Genomic DNA, 20,522 nt, shown 5'->3' with positions numbered 1-20,522 from the left:
ACTATGTTTTATACATCTTTGCATCTTCTCATAGTTCCCAGAAGAGTGCTATTAAAAACATAGTAGGTGCTAAATAATAATGGTTGTTGAATGAATGTTTTTCTTCATTCATCCTCATGAGGTACGGTGTTTGGCTTGGTATTCCCCAGCCGATACATCACTAGCTTTGTCTTTGGCTTCCCCTGGCTCCTCAGAACAGCCTAAGATATGACCTAGTGACATGTGAGAAAAGCCTTAATTTTTAGGAAGCCTGTGAGTAGGCACCATGGCTGGTTCCAGGTTTCCCAGCTCAATCACCCTTGCAATGTTTTCAGGTGAAGGAAGTGAAGCCACATCTCAGGAAAAAGGGAGGCAGTTCCCAAGGATGCTCATCAGGTTGTGACAGGAGGCTGAGGTGCAGGTGGCATGACCTGTGCCCACTCTAAGATGTCAGCACACAGAGACTCAACAGCATCCAGCCGCTCGATCTGTACAAGTTTTGTGAGCAGCTCTGGGATGCTGTAGCCTGCTGTGCTGATCCGGTCAAAGAGCTGCATGCCATCTGTCATCCCCCCTATCTCGTCCCTCTTCAACCCAAAGCTTTCAGCAAGGTGGCGCCATGTTTTCACGATGGCCTTCTCTGTGTTGTAGGTGGAGCTGAGCATCCTGCTTGTCTTCTCTAGGCAGTCAAATGGTAACTCTGTGGGGCTGAGACCTGGAAAAGCCAAGAGTCTAGGTCAGAAATCATAGATTTTAGCTGACAGGAACACAAAACGATTGTTTTTTAAAAAGTAGATTTGATGACTCTTCAATTCAGGTAACTCTTGACACAAGAATCATTGATGAATATTGGTGCTAATTGATGAATATTGGTAATAATATTATTATATTAACTAATACTCTCTTAGACTTGGGTCTGGGAGATGGGAAATAGAATCTCCAAAGCTAGTAGCTGCCTTCTGAGAAGGGAAACTTCATCCTGCCCTGTTGCCATGTTTGGACTTGGGTATGGAATCAGGGAAGGGCAGCCAGCTGGCACAGTGGATAGAGAGCTAGGCCTGTTGTCAGAAAGACTAGTCTCCTAACGTCCAAATCTGGCCTCAGACACTTACTAGCTGTGTGACCCTGGGCAAGTCACTTTACCCTGTTTATCTCAGTTTCCTCATCTGTAAAACGAGCTGGAGGAGGAAATGGCAAACCACTCCAGTATCTCTGCCAAGAAAACCCCAAATGGGGTCATGAAGAGTCAGACACAACTAAAACAATTGAACTACAACAACAAATGGAATCAGGGGACCTGGGTTCAAATCTTAGCTCTGTCTGCTAGTTACCACTTATGATTCAAGGCTCTTTCCATAACATCAACTGAAATGTACATAAGACTTTACTCACTGAAGTTACAATCAGAATGCTATTTTGGCCAATTACTACTAATTGTGTGTCTCTTGGGAAAATCATATAACCTCTCCTTTTTTTTTTCTTTAAAATGGGACTGAGGCCTGAAGTACCTAAATTACAGGTTTATTTGAGGATCAAGTGAGATAATATGGGTAAATTTTTGTAATATGCAGTTCTTACCATCATCTTTACTAGTAGTACCACCTAATTAGTTACACCCTTCCATGTGATCTCAAGTAGTCAAAAAGTTGGGGTTCCTTTAGTTGTTGTTTTGGTATGTCATTATATGCCCTGGGCAGCTAACCTGGTCATTTAGTTGGAACCAGAATGATTCAATTTTGAAATGATTGTGTGGAAAAAAAACCAAAATAATTACACTCTTTATTTTTTTGGTGAGGCAATTGGGGTCAAGTGACTTGCCCAGGGTCTGAGGCTGGATTTGAACTCAGGTACTCCTGAATCCAGGGCTGGTGCTCTATCCACTGTGCCACCTAGCTGCCCCCAAAGAGTATAATTATAATGACCAAGACTGTCCCCAGAGAAGATTTGAGAAAATGTGCCTGCCTCCTTTCTTTGCAGAGGGGGGAATTCTGGGTGTGTAATACTGCATATACTATCAAATGTAGTCCATGTGTTCATCTGTTGTGTTGGGCAGTTTTTCCCATCTTTCTTTTTTTAATCTGTGTTCAAGAGGCACTATGGTATATTGGGAAGAGCTTTGGACTTGTGTTTGAATCCTGTCTCAGATGCTTACTGATTATGTGATCTTAGGCAAATCACTTAACCTTTCTGGGCCTTAGATTTCTCTCCTTCCATCTCTCTCTGAATCTATGATCATATAAGGGATGACTCACTGGGTAGGGGAGGGGACAGGGAAATTAAGGTGATATTAAAAACAAAAGATATAAAAAAAAGATAAAAAACAAAGAAGTTTAAAAAAGAATTTGGGATGTGAATTTGAAACTTTCTTAGAAAGGCAGCATTCCTGATTCCTCTGAATCCAGGTGCCCCCTCATTTGTATGTAAGTAAATACACAACTATTTATTCCAATAGGTGAAAGGTTCAATCGAATGATACTTCGGTCACAGAGTTTTAAGCTCATTTCGACAGTACAATAGAGGGTAAAGAAGTCAGAAAAGTATAGTATCGATGTATTTTCTTTAATAATGAAGCCTATTCTCAAGCTTTGGGGCATGCATTGGCGTAAAGTCCAAGCAACCAAGAGCAGCTGTGTCTAGTTGTCTGGTTCACAGGTGTTTCATTGAGCAATTTCCAGGTCACTCAGCAGTAGCAGCCAATCCTCCAATGGCCTACTCTGGAACCATTTATTTCCAGGGATTTGATGGCAGCACAATCTCTTCTGCCACAACAGGCTTAGTTTTCTATCCAGCCCTTGCACTTGGGTTTTTCCTTTGCCCAAGTACTCAGGCCTAGCCAGACTTTCTATTCAGTTCTGAAACTGGGCCAAGAGAAGATAAACCCTCATAATCTCGTGGGTCAGCAGCCATCGGTGCAGCAGTATTTGGGGATGGGTGGGAGAGGAGGTAGGGGCCAGCTGGAGGGTAAATAGAAGAAAGAATGGATTCTGAGCACTGGCATTGATTCACAGCACTGAAAACGGAGCTGCCCACAACTCTGCTTCTCTCGATGCAAAGGGGATTTTTCTGCACTACTTGTTTGTTAAATGTTGTTAGTTCCCTAGATGAAAGATGTTACAGGAGGCAGAAGGACAAATAGCTATACATACTCAGAAGAGGCTATAAACAAAGAAGTCAAGCTGTCCTTAGAGGTTGCTTTGTAAAATGGACCTAGAATCATTGCTTTCACACAACTTGCTTTAAAAAAAAAACCTTCTGAAGTTGTGAGTCTGAGCATAGGACTTGAATATAAAAACCTCTGGTGCTTCTGGTGAGTGAGTTCTAACCAGCTTCTAGCTGTACCCAGCTCCCTTATGGTTCTAGAGTGGACAAGTATCATTTCCATTAGCCTAAAAGTCCTTCACTGTTTTTCCTTTAGACATGCAAAAAAAGATACTTAAAACAAGACATTGCTATAATTATTCCTTTCCTGAAGGGGACTTAAATTTTTTTTTTTTTGATCCTTGAAGAAAAAATCGTAGAGTGTTAGTGACTTCAGAAGATTGTTGTGTTTCCACCATAATAAGAGGGGGAATAATAGATTTAGGATTAGAAGAAGAGTCTGAGGCCATCTCATCCAATCCTCTTCTTTTAAAGACAAGGGAAGTTAAATGACCTACCCAAGTCCATTCAGGTATTAAGAGACAAAGACAGGATTCAAACCTAAGACCTGATTCCAAATCAGTGAGTGAGTGAGTCAGCTAGCATTTATGAAGTGTCTACTACGTGCCAGGCACTGTGCTAAGTACTGAGAGGACGAAGAAAGGAAAAAAAAATGGGACTGAGAGCTCTTTGATTTCTGACTGGTGGTACTTTGGTGAATAGAACAAAGAAACGGAGGTCTAATGACATCTGGGTCAGGTCTCACTAGTCTCTGTTCCATCTTGTTGAACTCAAGGCTACTTTTCCCTAAGTCTTTGTGTCTGTTTGTTCATTTGTCATGTGGGGATGAGGGGGATCTCTACTTAACCTGGAAACTTTGAGATGGTTTCACTAACTTACAGTTTGATGGAAGTTTGAGGTTTTTTTGTTTTTGTTTTTTTACATTTTTGGTCATTTGGTGGATTAAGTCCAGATCTGCACCATGAGCTGAGGTAAAGATGACAGATGTAATGGGCAGGTGCCCATTAGAGACATCTGAATTTGGTCATTAGAAACCAAAACCCAGAGATGTGAAGTATCTGTCCTTTTCACATAGGTCCCAGTGAGTGGAAGATCTGGGATTCCAATCCATATCCTCTGACTCCAAGCCTAGCTCATTCCCCAATGCACCATGTAGCCTTTTGCCAGGTAGCAATAGAGAATGCCCTCATATGCTGCTGGATCTAGCTGGGAGGAAAAATGTTTTGTCTTAGTGTTCCAAGAACATGCCACAAGGATCTTGTCAAGAGAGGCCAGCTGTTTGCTAGTCTATGTTAAGGAGGTAGCAGGGGGAGGGTTAGTCAGAGAGGACCCTTGTATTATTCCACAACTTGGATTGGCCAAATTCGGTCCCTTACCTCTCCTGACTCCTGACGTTGATTGAGCTAGCTAATCCAGAGTATCCAATACATTAGTATGGGTAGCTTTGCTTAGCTTCCTTCCAAAGAACACCAGAAATCTTGAGCCAAATTCTCTTGTTGATGTGAGGTTTAAAGGACCTAGGGTACATCTAGAAGTGAGTTATGATCACTCAGTTGGGGTTGACTTGACCCGAGACTAGGGAGCTCCTGAGGAGAAGGATCCTTTTACCCAGGCAGACTAATAACTGCTCTGTAACTTAAAATCTTAGGGTTTTTCCTAAAGCGGGAGAGATGAAGAAATCTGTCAGACATAAAATATTGGGTTTCGCTTGGGGGCAGCTAGGTGGCGCAGTGGATAAAGCACTGGCTCTGGATTCAGAAGGACCTGAGTTCAAATCCAGCCTCAGACACTTAACACTTAACTAGCTGTGTGACCCTGGGCAAGTCACTTAACGCTCATTGCCCTCAAAAAAACAAAAAACAAAAAAATAAAATATTGGGAAAGTCCTCTATTAGATTTGCCATGTTGCTTCACAATTACCTACTTTATGTAAATGTAAAATGAATTGGAATGTGAGTGAGGACTGACATTCAATTGAGTTTAATTCTGTAAGCATTTTTGGGGGGCAGGGCAATGAGGGTTAAGTGACTTGTCCAGGGTCACACAGATAGGATGTATTAAGTGTCTGAGGCCAGATTTGAACTCAGGTCCTCCCGAATCCAGGACCGGTGCTTTATCCACTGTGCCACCTAGCCGCCCCTACTCTGCAAGCATTTATTAAGTGCTAGCCATGACCTAGGGAGACATTAAAAACAAAAAACCCCAAGGCTTACCTTCTGCCACTCCACATACATTGGCATACACATCAAGGATCTTCTTTCTTCTACTCTGAATCTTTGAGCAAAAACAGAGACAGAAAAAAGACATGATTTAGTATTGATGGGGAGATAGTGGTCTACAACACAGTGCCTGCCGGGGACCTCTCCCAGCCATCCCTTTGACCAGTTCCAGCTTGGCTCTTCCAAAGTGGCAAATTTGTGTGTAGTGAATTTGGAAGTCATTAAAAGCCAAACTAGGCCTCCACCACCCACTTACAAAAACTTTATTTCCTACAAAGCATTGATAGCCCCATTACTGAGGCAATATGGTACCGAGAAATTAGTTTTCATTGTGCTCAACATCCACGGCTTCATGAAGGAACACTTTGGCACCAGAAGACATTGCTGAGAGGAAGTTTTTTGCCCATAAATTTCCATCAATCGGCTGAATCTCCATTATAGATGCAGGGCATCATTTGAGTGTCACCATAAATTGTAAGTATTTGTAAAAGAATGGTGTGTGCATGTCAGAGACTTACCCCAGTTGATTTGTTGTTTGTGGAAGATTTATCCCTTGTCAAATGGACTAACGATAATAGGCACAGCTCTGGGGACCCCTGCTTGTCAATTGCGGCTTCTTCATCACTGTCCATACTCCGACTCAGGAGCTGTTCGTTCTCAGAAGAAGCATCATTCTCACTGGAGAAAGACCAAGGCAATGGTAATGGCGTCTTTCAAAGTAGACCATCTAAAATTCAACTCCCAGGTTGCTTATCGCCCACAGATTTTGATCAGGATGCAAATTAAAAGCATGTTTGGAAATGGACCAAAAGAAGATCCCTTAAAGAGAGCTCCTTTCACCAATGGGGGTGGATTGATTGGAATGTGTATATCATGTGAGGGTTGATATTCAATTTCATTTTATCCAACAAGTGTTCAATAAAAGCCTGTTATGTGCCAGGCACTTTTTAAGAGTTGGGGGAATACAGAGGGCGGCTAAGTGGCTCAGTGGATAAAGCACCGGCCCTGGATTCAGGAGTACCTGAGTTCAAATCCGGCCTCAGATACTTTACACTTACTAGCTGTGTGACCCTGGGCAAGTCACTTAACCCCCATTGCCCCACAAAAAAAACAAAAACAAAACGAACAACAACAAAAAAAGAGTTGGGGGAGTACAAAGACAGAAAGGGGGAAAAAAAGCAGTCCCTGTCCTAAATGAGTTAAATATAATAATAATAGCTAACATTTATATAACATTTACTATATGCCAGGCACTATGCTAAGCCCTTTATAATTAGTATATCATTCGATTCTCACAACAACCCTGGGAGGTAGGGGTTATTGTGACCCCCATTTTACAGATGAGGAAACTGAGGCAAACAGAGGTTAAATGACTTGCCCAGAGTCATACGGTGTCTGAGGACAAATTTGAACTCAGGTCTTTCTGACTCTAGGCCTAGTGTTCTATCCACTGGGACAGAAGACAATTTTAGGAGGAAGAGAACACTAATGTGACTTTCCAAGGCCACACTGACCTTGGAAAATGGTATAGTCCAGATTTGAACATCTAACTAAAATCTGATCATCTTTCCACTGTACCAAAAATCTTGAGAGGCAAGAATGATGGGTTGGATCTAATAAAATGACATAATAGGAATAAAGGTGAAGTCTTACATTGCACACGAAGATGATGGAAGGATGGAAAAGCTTTGGCTAGACAGCAGCTAATGTGATAAAAGAGAGATTTTGTTGTTGTTGTTGTTGTTTTTTGGTGTTTTTTTTTAGTGAGGCAATTGGGGTTAAGTGACTTGCCCAGGGTCACACAGCTAGTAAGTGTTAAGTGTCTGAGGCCGGATTTGAACTCAGGTACTCCTGACTCCAGGGCCGGTGCTCTATCCACTGCGCCACCTAGCTGCCCCCTTGTTGTTGTTTTAATGGACTTACAAGGTCAATAAGAATAAACAATGATCCAAAAGCCAATGCAATCTTTGTTTGCATTAAGAGAAGTAAGAGTCACACTGTATTCTATCCGAGTCAGACAACTTTGGAGTGTCATATGTCGGTCAGTAAGTGCTTATCAAGCACCTACAGTATTGAGCACTGGGGACACAAAGAAAGGCAAAAAAGCACCCGTATTTGCCCTACAGGAGCACATATCCTAATGGAGGAGGCGAGGTGTGGACAACTAGAGAGATACAAGGTATCCTTTAAGGGTTCCTGATCTGCATTAGCAGATAAGAAGTGAGGTGGACCAGGAAAGCGCTCTTGTAGGTAGGTTTTGAACGGAGTCTTCAAGGAAGCCAGGGAAGCTAAGGGGCAGAGAAGATGGTATCTTAGCAAATGTTTAACATCCGGCTCCCTAGACAAAAGCAGGTACAACACACTGTCAAGTTCATTCTGCATTCTTAACATGTTCTCCCTGTTCACACTTTCTTAAACCTAAACAATCAACAAAAACAACAAATCAAGCTCTGAGTTGTAGTGTTTGCTGATCGTTGAGGTGTAAGCTTAACAACTGGGTCTCGGGCTGGTAAGAGATGGCTCCAGCACCCCTGGGTAGAGGCAAAGGGGTCTTCTCTCCTGTCTTTTCCCTCCTTTTCTCCCTCTGCAAAAGTGCTGAGAAGGGGGCCAGAAGTCATGTTCTAGGAAATGCAAGTAAGAAAGGGATAGTAGGTAGAGTGTGTGGAGGTGGGGAAGATCCAAGAAGGTAGGAAGGGGTCAGGTTACAAAAGAACCACAGATGCCAAATGGAGGACTTTTTGATGTTGTAGATAAGAAGGAGCCCCTGGAGCTCACTGAGTAAGGTGGAGGCGTGTGTGTGTGGGGGGGAGGGGGGTGCGTGGGGATGGGGAAGATATGATCCGACTTAATGCTTCAGAAAAATGATCTTAGCAGCTGAGTAGGTTCCTGGATGCCATTTTTTTCCTTTTTTTTTTTTTGGTGGGGCAATGTGGGTTAAGTGACTTGTCCAGGGTCACACAGCTAGTGTCAAGTGTCTGAGGTCGGATTTGAACTCAGGTCCTTCTGAATCCAGGGCCAGTGCTTTATCCACTGTGCCACCTAGCTGCCCCCAACACTGACTTCTATTTTTGTTTTGTGGGACAATGAGGGTTAAGTGACTTGCCCAGGGTCACACAGCTAGTAAGTATCAAGTTCTGAGGGTGTATTTGAACTCAGGCCCTCCTGAATCTAAGGCCGGTGCTTTATCCACTAACTTGTTCTATTTAACTTCAGGGGGGAGAACTAAAGAAACACGCACAAAACAAAACAAAAAAAAATGGGTAGAAGTTACAGAAAGGAAGATTGAGTCTATTGTTAGAAAAGCTTAACAGAGATGCCCATTCTTTGATAAGCATCACTTCTGTGTATCCAGCCCAAGGAATCCTTGTCATAGGGAGGTGAGGGATAAGACCAGATATCCCATGAGTAAAGATTTGTCTTCTAGATCCACAAGTCTCCCTGATAGGCTCCAAAGAAGCTACCTGGGTAGGGTTTCTAACCCTAAGCAGAAGTACACTGGGGTTTTAAACTAGCAAAAGAGCCAATGTTCAGAAAAGGCTTTTCCACAGCTCATTAAAATCATTCAAAATATATGAAAACAATATTCTTTCATAAGGATTCTGTTCTTCTTTTGTGGTTTGGCTGAAGTCTTAAGAAAAGGATTATATTTGTGGGTAACTGGGTTATAGCAATAAAGCCCACACTCAAGAACAACCCTGGAGGCTCAGTGATAAAAACAAAATAAAAGGAATGGATGATGTGCCCACTTTCTAATTTGATCTCTAATTTGATGGGGAGTCAGCTCAGATACTCATCCATTGTCTGCCCATGACAGAAGGCAATGGTGAAAGAAGGGAATAGGCAAGTCGGCTCCCGTGTCCCTTACTCAGATCCATTACGACTTTCAGAGCAGGCAGCAAAAGATGAAACTGGGGCTTTGGTGTGGCTTTTGGAGTCCCGTTTTCAAGTTTCTACTTTTCCTATAACATATGTTTTTAAAGATTTTCCCTGCACATTCATGTCCCAGGAGGCTTTTTAATGGCAGGGACTATTTATTTATTTTTCTTCCCTCTCCTCTCCTCTCCTCTCCTCTCCTCTCCTCTCCTCTCCTCTCCTCTCCTCTCCTCTCCTCTCCTCTCCTCTCCTCTCCTCTCCTCTCCTCTCCTCTCCTCTCCTCTCCTCTCCTCTCCTCTCCTCTCCTCTCCTCTCCTCTCCTCTCCTCTCCTCTCCTCTCCTCTCCTCTCCTCTCCTCTCCTCTCCTCTCCTCTCCTCTCCTCTCCTCTCCTCTCCTCTCCTCTCCTCTCCTCTTCTCTCTTCTTCTGTTTCTCTCAAATAGCACTTTGTTATCTAACTCTCTAATGAACTCTAAGGCATGTAATCTTGTGTACTATAGCTATCCATGTTGGTGTTTTATCCCCCATTAGACTGTAAGCTCTTTCAAGGCAGGGGTTATGTGTAAGTTTTGTGTCTCCCTGATACCATGCACAGTGCTCTACACATAGTAGTTGCTTAAGAAATCTTTGTTATATGTCAATTTGCATTGTGTTATCATATTTCAGGTCATATATTATTATCAAGATTTCTTTTCCCAAAGGGCAGAGAATTTGCTTTATTATGTCAGATAAAAATGTGTCTAGTTAATTCGTCATCAGATTGTTGAGCCAACCTCGTGGCTTTCCCGTTACAGACAACAAATGTGTCTTTCTCCTAAATCCTTCTCATTTCCACATAGAAAATGCATATGTGGAAGGTATAGACTGACCATTGAAATGGATCTTTGGTCTCCCTAATCTGTCTTTCTTCATATTAGGATAACCTTAGCTTTTATATAGACCGGGGGTAATTTGGCTCCTGAAAACAAACAAGTAGGAATCAGTTTCCATTGCCCTCAACCAACCTCTGATAACAGCTGCTAAGCTAAGGAGGTAAGAATCTAAGGAAGTTAAGTTTGGACTTTGATGACTTGATCTCTCAGTAATCCAGTCAATATAAACTCTCCCAGCAGTTCATGTGGCCCATGCTCACACGTGTCCTTCCTCAGCCCAGCCCCAGTAGGTTGTGGACTATCTTTGTCATCCTTGCTGTCCTCTGTATCCCCAAGCCCTTTAGCAGACACCTGGAGAACTGAACTGGATGGGCTGATTGGTGTGCTTAACTTTTGAGTTCACTAAGTAGTTGGCTTCCTCTGTTGTCTCTCTTGTTCCCTACCGGGAGCTGCCTTTAAGCCTGGCCACTTAACATCACTTGGAGCATCCCTGCCACCCAGTCTGACCTTACCTTTTGGCAGTCTTTGCTGGTGTCGCTGTCAGCTTCTCAAACTCATCCTTCTCAGCAAAAATCACAACATTTTCTGCAGGTGAATAAGAGGATTTATGGAGGGATGAGTTGAAAGTGATGCTGGGGCTCTGGGAGAGTAAACTACCTCTTTGGCAGTCTGTGTGTGCCAGGTAAATCCCCCTAAATGATGCTATTCTTCTAATTACTCCCCGAGGATTAAGTAAAATTTGGGTCCTCCAGATACCACTTCCCCTAGTCTCTTTTCTAAATGGTACAAAAGCTTAAGCAATTAGGAAGGAAAGTTGTTCAGGGGTGGCTGATAAAAGGGAAATCTAATCCCTACTGGTCTCCAGGAGAAAGTGGGAAAAGCACAAAACAGTTTGTTCAAACCTTGAACTTCTTTCTTCTCTTCTTGTTTGCTGACTTGGGCTTCCACTGTTTTCACAGAGTGGCTGGTGCAGCAGGCTGGAACATGAAAGGGAAGTCCATTAGTGGCTGTCCTTAGGGGCTGCATTGAGTAAACAGGTGTAGTTTTCATGGGGATGTCATGAATTGGGGGTGGGGTATGCTACCTTGGGCAGAAGGCTTTGTCTTCATGATGTAAAACATGATGATGAGGACGATAGCAATAGCCATGATGAAGATGGTGGACATAGCGATGATCAGGGCAGTGGCCAGGTGCCCTTGTCCTGAGAGATCTGCTGAAATCAGAGAAATAAAGGAGGAAATCAGTATCACTGAGTGGCTATAAAGAAACCCTTGCTGAAGCCCGAATTGTTGACTTAGTGGACCTGCAAAGCCAGGACTAAAATTGAGTTGATTTCTACTTTTATTCATAAGAACGTATGAAATTTATTTGCTCCTGAGACCGGCTTTGACCATGACATCATATGTTGCTATTAGATTATCCTTCCCCAGTTGAATGCAGCTTTTATAAGCTTTAACAGGAGACACATGATTCACGCCCAGTCCCATTTCCCTGGCTCCTCTTCTTGGCTTGATTGCTTTGGGGACCTAGGGTTGAGATGGGATGGTGAGGAGCAGTGAACTAACTGAAATTTGATCCAGGTTTCTGGACTTCTAGCAAGATGTTGTGCTCTAGTTCCGCTGAGACCTGGGGAATGTTCCCTCAGCTCTGCAAAGTGACGATTGAAATACCATCTTCCTGGGGGGCGCTTTGGGTGAAAGGGACAACATCTGAGATCAGTGTCTCTGTATTGAGCCAGCCACCTTTGCTTAAAGGAAAAGCTTTTGGGCTTGTATCATCTCCTTAGATATGCTGTGACTCAGTCCAAAAAGAGCATCCTACACAATGATAGCAATGGGGCAGAGGTCATCTCACAGACCGTCTTATAAGCTCGCCCTTTGGCTTTACCGCAACTGTACCTCTGCAGGGTGTCTCCCCTCATTTTGCCACCCCAACCATGGGAAGTTATGGGACAATTGCATTGATGGGTTCCTTCCTTCCTTGGGGATACACACTAATTACAAAAGCCAGTTTTAATTCTGTGAAGGAAATCTTTGCAGAAGTTCTCATAAGCTAGGATGCTACTCACTCCCCATACCAAGAGGTGATTCACGTAAGTGGACATACTGAAAACACATGTGGTTCCAGTTGATGGAAGAGCTCCAACCTTATGTCCAGAACTGGGTACCCCTTCTGGCAACCAAACCTTATACTTTTTCCTTTGGATTAATATACCACAGGGAGCAGTTCTGCCGATGAGAGTACTTGTATGCAGGGTAATTGGTCTCCGTATGTGAGTTTAAGAGCATGTGTAACAGTTTTGGTTGCCAGGTATGGATGATATAATCTTTTTAATATTCTCAGCATTGTGCATTACTTCCCCTGAGTCCTGATGAAAATGAGATTCATATATCTCCACAAGGTTTCCTGGCTTAATCCTCTACAAAAGTCCACGGGTGGGTCAGGTTTTAAAGGCTGAGAAGGGGGTTGTCTAGTGAAAGGCACTTAACTACTCATATATTATGTTTTTAAAATGTTGAAATAATGGAATGCAGTATGGGCAATTTCAGCGGCAAGCAGGTCATAGCACCAGGGTCTAACTTGAGAGAAATATTAGGCTTTGGGGTACACAAGAATCTGCCCCATCTCAACCATTCCAAGGAATAAGGTGAAGCAATTTGCATGAAAGCATGCTGTAGAGTTAAGATAGTGGCAGAGACAGTCAGCTACATAGAAATTTCCCTCTCTCCTTCCATACTGGACAGAGAGTCATGGAGTCATGGACTAGGAGTCATGAAGACCTGAGTTCAAATTTCACCCCTGGCTATTTACTAGCTGTGTGACCATAGGCAAGTTAACTCAACCTTTCTAGGTCTCAGTCTCTTTATCTGTAGAAAGGGAAACACAATATTTAAAGTACTTACCATGAGATAAAGTACGTGAGCATGCACTTTGCAAACCTGGGAGCCCATAAAGATAGCAACTATTACTTCTTAGATCTTTGCTCATTGACTCAAGTCCCTTCTATCAGTCGCATCACTTTTATGGTCCAGCCACATATTTCAGAGATGAGGAAGGTGGGGAAGGGGTTTCCTGTTAATCGATATCTTTAGGAAACTGTTTAAGACCTTGAAAAACTTTGTACTCCTTTAGAACAGAGGCTAATGGCTACAGGACACACACGGAGTGATCAATCCTGTGCTCTGCTGGGATAATTATTAACTTCCAGCAACCCAGCACAGCTTAGTGGATTAACTCAAGTTAGGAAAGTGATTTGAGGTGAGGAAAACTCTTCGGGAGCTTTGCTTATAATTGTTTCCTCTCTTCCTCTTAACTTTCATCCAACCTACCCCAGATTTCTGAGGATGTTAAATCCAGAAGATCAATACCTGAGCACTTTCCTTACCTTTATGGGCATGCTGGAAAGGAGAGCTGGTGCTGGTGCCAGAGGTACCTGGAAGACTGGCAGAAACTCCAGAGGTGGCTCCCACACCTGCGAGGAGAACAAAGTTGCCATGAGTTCCTCTGAAGTTCCCTGGGGAATGATCCCACCCTTGAGTGATTAGTAAAGGAGATACTGCAATGCAGGGGTGAGGGCAGGGGAACCTCAGGTTTTTTGCTCCTAAGGAGATCTCACAAACTAACCATCCAACCAACCAAATGAACAAACAAAACCCAACTAAACTTCCCCCTAAAATCAAATCTCAGCTTCTGGGGGGCTTTCACAAACTCCAGAAAGGGACTTTTCCTGTGAACGGTGATAAAGCATTGTAAAATCTGTAAACAATTGTTATGGCATGGAGCTAACAGGAGGCTTTGGCCTGGTTCCCAAGTAGTGACAAGCAACTAATTCTTTTAGTTGCTTAGAGCTAAAATGTATTTTGCAGTTCTACAGAAAGAATGATTTATGGAACACCCCTGTAATGGGGGTGAAGGGGGATGTGGTGAGGAGGGGAATGGAAACTGATACTGGAGTAAGACAGAGCAATGGAAATTTTGTTCTTTGAAAAAATTAATAAGTATAGATCAACCAAGTAGAGGCAAGGACCAGACAATCAATGGTAGTTTTTTTCTCCTTCTCCTTCTCCTTCTCCTTCTCCTTCTCCTTCTCCTTCTCCTTCTCCTTCTCCTTCTCCTTCTCCTTCTCCTTCTCCTTCTCCTTCTCCTTCTCCTTCTCCTTCTCCTTCTCCTTCTCCTTCTCCTTCTCCTTCTCCTTCTCCTTCCCCTTCCCCTTCCCCTTCCCCTTCCCCTTCCCCTTCCCCTTCCCCTTCCCCTTCCCCTTCCCCTTCCCCTTCTTCTTCTTCTTCTTCTTCTTCTTCTTCTTCTTCTTCTTCTTCTTCTTCTTCTTCTTCTTCTTCTTCTTCTTCTTCTTCTTCTTCTTCTTCAGTTTGTTATTTGGTTGGTATGATCAATAAAAATACTTGTGTCTCTGTAAATTTCTTTCTTTCTCTTTCTTCTTTTGTCTTCCTAGCTCTACATTAATTCAGTCAGTATCATTGGGCCATGGAAAGCAGGTTACAGATCAAGGTTAAAATCACCATACTTCCTGATAAATCGCATTATCACAGAATCTGAGACTGGGAAGGGACTTCAGGAGCCACCTCATCCAACCTCTGCAGAAAAGGAATGTCTTCTATAACACACCCAACAAATAAGTGTCTTCCGCTTTGAAGGGTTTCAACTAAGGGAAACACCACCTCCCGAGGCAGCACACATCACTTTTTAAAAAAATTTATTTTATTTTTTATTTATTAATTTATTGCAATTGGGGGTTATGTGACTTGCCCAGGGTCATACAGCTAGTAAGTGTCAAGTGTCTGAGGCCGGATTTGAACTCAGGTACTCCCGAATCCAGGGCCGGTGCTTTATCCACTGTGCCACCTAGCTGCCCCCACTGTGCCACCTACCTGCCCTAGCCCACATCACTTTTAAAACAGTTCTAGGTGCTGGGACATCTTTCTGACATCAAGCCCAAATTGTAACCTCCACCCATTGCTCTGGGGCGGGAATGAGGGTCCTCTGGGACCAAACAGATCAGGTATGACCCCTCTACCACATGATGGCCCTATAATTGAAGAAAGCTACTATGTCCCCTCCTTAGTCTTTTCCTCTCCAGGCAATCAATTTTCTTCAGCCAATTCTCATATTATAATTTCTCTCTTTTTCTCTGTCTAACATATTATATACCTATCTCTATAGAAATATAGAAAATAACTCTACCTCCATATCTATATCTATCTATGTTGGAGCAATTAGGTGGCACGATAGCTCGAACACTGAACTTAGAATCAGGAAGATATGAGTTCAAATTTGGCTTCATATTATTGGCCTTTGACCCTGGAAAAGTCACTAAACTTCTGTTTGCCTCAGTTTTCTTAATTGTAAAATGAGTATCATAATAGCACCTGCCCAGGGTTGCCGTGAGGATGAAATGAGATATTTGTAAAGTGCTTAGCACAGTGCTTGGCACATAGAAGGTGCTTAATAAATGCTTGTTTCCTCCTCCCTCCCTCCCTCCCTCCCTCCCTTCCTTCCTTCCTTCCTTCCTCTATTTCCCTCCTTCCTTCCCTCCCTCCCTCTCTTTCTTCCTCCCTCCCTTCCTTCCTCCCTCCTTTCCTCCCTCCCTTTCTTCCTTCCTCCCTCCCTTCCTCCCTCGCTTTCTCCCTTCCTCCCTCCCTTTCTTCCTTCCTCTCTCCTCTCTCTCTCTCCCTTCCTTCCTTCTTCTTTCCCTCCCTTCCTTCCTCCCTCCCTTCCTTCCCTCCCTCCCTCCTTCCTTCCTTCCTTCCTTCCTTCCTTCCTTCCTTCCTTCCTTCCTTCCTTCCTTCCTTCCTTCCTTCCTTCCTTCCTTCCTTCCTTCCTTCCTTCCTTCCTTCCTTTTTTCCTTCCTTCTTTTCTCCCTCTATCCCAGTTTAGGAAAGGTAGCCTTGGTTCTATTCAGATCATTCATTTTTCAGTGCTTCGCACTGTGCCTAGCACACAGTAGGTACTTAATTATTGATTGGTTGTCCCTTGAAAAAGCTCTTCCCCAATAAACTAGGTTCTGGAATGGGGAAGTTCCTTTTAATATCAAACATTTAAACATCTTAGTGAAAATGTAGAAATGTTCCCTTTCTCCTTCCCAATCACCCTCAAAACACCATTTAAAAGCAGCACAGAAATCTTCATGGGGGCTATTGAAGGAAATAGAGCAACTTTCAGTCAATTACTTTGGACCAGGGTTTCTTTACTTTTTTTGTGCCATGGACAATTTTGGCAGGTGAAGCCTATGAACCTCTTTTCAGAAAAATGTTTTTAAGCTAGTTCTTAGTTCACCAGCACATGTCATAGAACTGGAAGAACTCAGAGAAGATTAACATAGCTCCTTTGCAAGGACATGCAAATCCATGAGTCATTCCATTTTTAAATTTTAAATGTTGCTAAATAATTGAAGGAAATACTAAATTTCATTTAGAGGTTAATGAAAAGAAAGATAATTTTTCCCCATCCCAATTCACAGACTCCACCATGAAATCTATTCTTTTTTTTTGTGGGGACATGGGGGTTAAGTGACTTGCCCAGCGTCACACAGCTAGTAAGTGTCAAGTGTCTAAGGCCGAATTTGAACTCAGGTCCTCCTGAATCCAAGCCTGGTGCTTTATCCACTGCGCCACCTAGCTGCCCCCTGAAATCTATCCTTGGAGTCCTTAGTGGTCATGGGATTGCAAGTTAAGAACCCCTGTCTTGGATGCTAATTTCGGGAAACCACAGAAAAAAAAAGTCTGCTCAATTCACCATCCTGGTAGGCATGAGGACAGGCATGTTTGGGGAAGTGATGTCAGAACATTTTGAATAATAGCAGCTTTTAGCACAAACACAAACTGTACAAAATGCTTTAAGAGGAGTAGGCAAAGGAGCGGCAAGCTGGCTTATTTGGGCAGGTCCGTGTCACAGCTGAAAAATGGCAAATGCTATAATATTCTGCTGTTCTGCTAAGTACCATAAAGTCTCTCAGGCCCCAGCCCATCACTCAGGTTAGACAGGAAATTAAACTGTCTGCTAGTATATGAAAAATGTCATACGGCCTTCTAAGAAGCAAAATATACATGCTCTTTAAATAACGAACCTTAATGTTATGAAACATTGCAAAGCATGAAACAGTGCTCTATCAAGGAGATGATATATGCACTTTCAAGCTAATAACTTTGCAACTAAAATGAGTTTCAAAGGACTTTCCCTTTAAATATGGGGATTTGAAAAAGAGGGAGAGAATCAAACTTGCTTAGAATGTCAAGGGACGGGATTTGTTCTCCCACTTTGTCATCTATTAAATGCAGACCTAGATTTGAATTTTAGAAAACTCCCAAACAAAGTGATTTATTAAAGCAGACCCCTTCCAAAATAAAATGAAAAGACCTTTTGAAAGATTTATGTAGGCTTCATTCAAGTCTTCAGGTTCAAGTTCTTGAGTCCAGAGATTCTTTATAGATTTCTCATCTTTGCCCCTCTACACACACACTATCAGCAGAGGGATTTTCTTAAATGTTCCAGCTATCCATCCTTCTGTTTGGAGGCTTGTTGGAGCAAGGACCTTGCCCTGGCTCAGCTCTACCAATTTCTTTTGAAAAGAGTTTTTTGGGGCAGCTAGGTGGCACAGTGAATAAAGCACTGGCCCTGGATTCAGGAGGACCTGAGTTCAAATCCAGCCTCAAACACTTGACCATTACTAGCTGTGTGACCCTGGGCAAGTCACTTAACCCTCATCAAGCCCCTCCCCCCCAAAAAAAAGAAAAGAAAAGAGTCTTTCAATCTGACACTAATGACCCTATTGTCAGCCCTTATTGTTTCTTAATTTCCTTTCTTATTTTTGATTTTGAGTCTTTTTATTGGTTTTCCACCGGAAATGGGAATAAAAAGATAAGTAGGTTAAGAATGAAATAGGCTTCCTTCCCTCCCCCCAAGGATGCCACAATCAGAATGTATCGTAAGATAATACAACCGATCCATCTGGTTGTAGTAGCAGATTTGGTTACTCCATTCACGCCTCCTTGGCTTTCTCCCATTGTGACCATAGAAAGACATTTCTACAATGTCTGGCTGAGATAAGGGATTCAGTCACAATCTGACCAAAGGTTGAGTGAGGAGGAAAATTGGAGTTGAAAGCTCAAATGAAGTTTGTAGGGGTTTTTTTGTTTGTTTGTTTGTTTGTTTTGCGGCACAATGAGGGTTAAGTGACTTGCCCAGGGTCACACATAGCTAGTAAGTGTCAAGTGTCTGAGGCCAAATTTGAACTTAGGTCCTCCTGAACCCAGGGCCAGTGCTTTATCCACTTCGGTGCCACCTAGCTGTCCTATCACTTATTTCTTTTGTTCCTTGTTCTCTTTTTCCATAGGGTCATAGATTCAGAGTAGTCAAGAACCTTTGGGGCCATTAAATCCAGCTTCAAAGTGACTTGCCCACATAGCAAGTAAGTGCTGGAGACGAGATTTGAGTCTGCTATTCCTGACTCCAAACCCTTTACTCTATCTATTATAACACCTATTTATTTGGTCTTGAGGCTACTACTTCTATCCTTCTGGAGGGAGAGAGGGAAAACTACCTTTGGACTGGAAAAACAGTTGTGTTTGTCTACTTGCTTCCATGTTTGATCTTATCACTTCACCTAAGCTCTCTTAGGGGTCTCTTTGGAAGAAAAGTGACTATGTTACTAGCTGAGTTGCCAACTCCAAACATATACTAATCCTGCCCCACCCTCCATGGGTCAGGGATTTACTATTGAGCAATAAAGACTAATGGCTAGAATACTTCGGAAACCTGAATCGTCATCTCAACTAGAGCAGGTCAATTTGAGTCAGGTCAACTAACATTTATTAAATGTCTAGTATGTGCTGGACACTGCTAAGTGCTAGGGATACAAAAAAAAAGTGAAAAAATAGTCTCCACTTTCAAAAAACTCAGTCTAACCAGAGAGACAGTTTACAAACAAATATGTATAATCGTAAGGGGTGTGTGTGTGTGTGGTGGTTTGGAGAAAAAACACGTTTTTCAGCATGGTGTGATAGAAAAAGCTTCAGACCAGGATTCAGGGAACCTGGGATACTGGGCACATCATTTGACCTCAGCTTCCCGTTGTCCTATCCACCCATACCTCAGTTTCTTCATTTGTAAAATTGAGATAATACCTGTTACTTCCTACTTTGCTGAGAAAAAAGCAGAAATCCATGCTATTAAGACCCACCCTTCCTACATTCCCCACAAATGCTTTATTCTTCAGAGTCAAAATACAAAGCAGTGACTATGACTAATACAGCAAAATTCCACCTGCAGTTGAAAGTCGCTTCCACGTGATAAGGAGACTTGTTCATTATAAGTGCAAAGGATCATAGGTTTAGAACCAGTAGAGCTAGAAGGGACCTCATTGTTGTTATTATTCAGTTGTGTCTGACTCTTTGTGACCCTATTTGGGAAAGATACTGGAGTGGTTTGTCATTTCCTTCTCTAGCTCATTTTACAGATGAGGAAACTGAGGTAAACAGGGTTAAGTGACTTGCCCAGGGTCACACAGCTAGTAATTATCTGAGGCCAGATTTGAACTCATGGAGATGAGTCTTCCTGATTCTAAGCCCTGTGCTCTATCCACTATGGTGCCGCCTAGCAGCCCCTGAAAGGGACCTTAGAGGCCATCTAATTTAACTACTTCATTTGCAGAAAAGGAAGCTGAGACCTAGTGAAATCAAATGACTTGTTTAAGGTTATACAATGCAATGAGTCACAGAGTCAGAATTTGAACCGAGGTCCTCTGACTCCAAGTACAAATCCAGTGAATATGCTTCAGAGAGAGTGAGTGTCATGTCTGGTACAACATTTGTGAAGCATCAGGCCACACCCTATCAAAGTTTAACAGATACTATGTAAAAAAACAAACAAAAAAACCCCCCAAAAACCTGATACTAAGAACTAGCTTCAGCCATGCCCAAACTTCCTTTTCAAAGCAAACAAAAACATTACAAATTCATCCACTAATGTTTTGGAAAGATAATCAAGGGATCATAAGAAAGTCCTTCATGACCCTGGGCAGTATAGATAGGGGTCATCTATCTCTATCCTATCATTTCTTTCTGGCCATGGCATGCCAACTGAAGCTGAGGTAAGCTGGGAAGAGAACCACTAAGAAGTCCAGGCCTATGATCTGGGGAGGGGGCCCAGACCTTGGCCCACACAGTCGATCAAATTTATGAAATGTCTTAGCGTCCTCTGGCGAAGGTTGATTAAACAATTATGATGCCAAACAATTCTTGCAGGCTGCAACAAGTCAACAATAGTTTTTCTTAGCCTGAACCAAACAGGCATAGACTATCTGAAGCTTTGTCTGCCCTTTGGATTAAGTGACAGGCTGGGGCTCGCCAGCTCTCCAATTGGATCCACATTTTTTCCCCTTTCCCTTTTCTGCAGCTGAACTCTGGCTT

The 20,522-nt window shown here is 42.8% G+C and overlaps 1 protein-coding gene and 1 non-coding gene across 2 annotated transcripts in view; one reads left to right on the top strand and one right to left on the bottom strand.

Annotated features, from left to right (window-relative positions):
- Nucleotides 1-371: 371 nt before the first annotated feature.
- Nucleotides 372-20,522, bottom strand: part of EDAR (ectodysplasin A receptor) — a 119,508-nt gene continuing 99,357 nt past the window's right edge. The window contains exons 6-12 of the mRNA XM_043998602.1: nucleotides 13,487-13,573; nucleotides 11,186-11,311; nucleotides 11,004-11,078; nucleotides 10,614-10,686; nucleotides 5,876-6,035; nucleotides 5,352-5,412; nucleotides 372-694 (exon numbers count right to left, since the gene is read on the bottom strand). Coding sequence (XP_043854537.1) covers nucleotides 372-694; nucleotides 5,352-5,412; nucleotides 5,876-6,035; nucleotides 10,614-10,686; nucleotides 11,004-11,078; nucleotides 11,186-11,311; nucleotides 13,487-13,573 — 905 coding nt within the window. The remainder of the gene's footprint in view (nucleotides 695-5,351; nucleotides 5,413-5,875; nucleotides 6,036-10,613; nucleotides 10,687-11,003; nucleotides 11,079-11,185; nucleotides 11,312-13,486; nucleotides 13,574-20,522) is intronic.
- On the top strand, nucleotides 16,380-16,483 carry LOC122752333. Its single transcript, XR_006356092.1, has one exon. It is a non-coding gene; the product is annotated as a U6 spliceosomal RNA (small nuclear RNA).

Source organism: Dromiciops gliroides, chromosome 3, assembly GCF_019393635.1.
Source record: "Dromiciops gliroides isolate mDroGli1 chromosome 3, mDroGli1.pri, whole genome shotgun sequence".
Classification (NCBI taxonomy): Eukaryota; Metazoa; Chordata; class Mammalia; order Microbiotheria; family Microbiotheriidae; genus Dromiciops; species Dromiciops gliroides.
The sequence above is the reverse complement of the archived record's forward strand: the minus strand, read 5'-3'. Positions and strand labels throughout refer to the sequence as shown.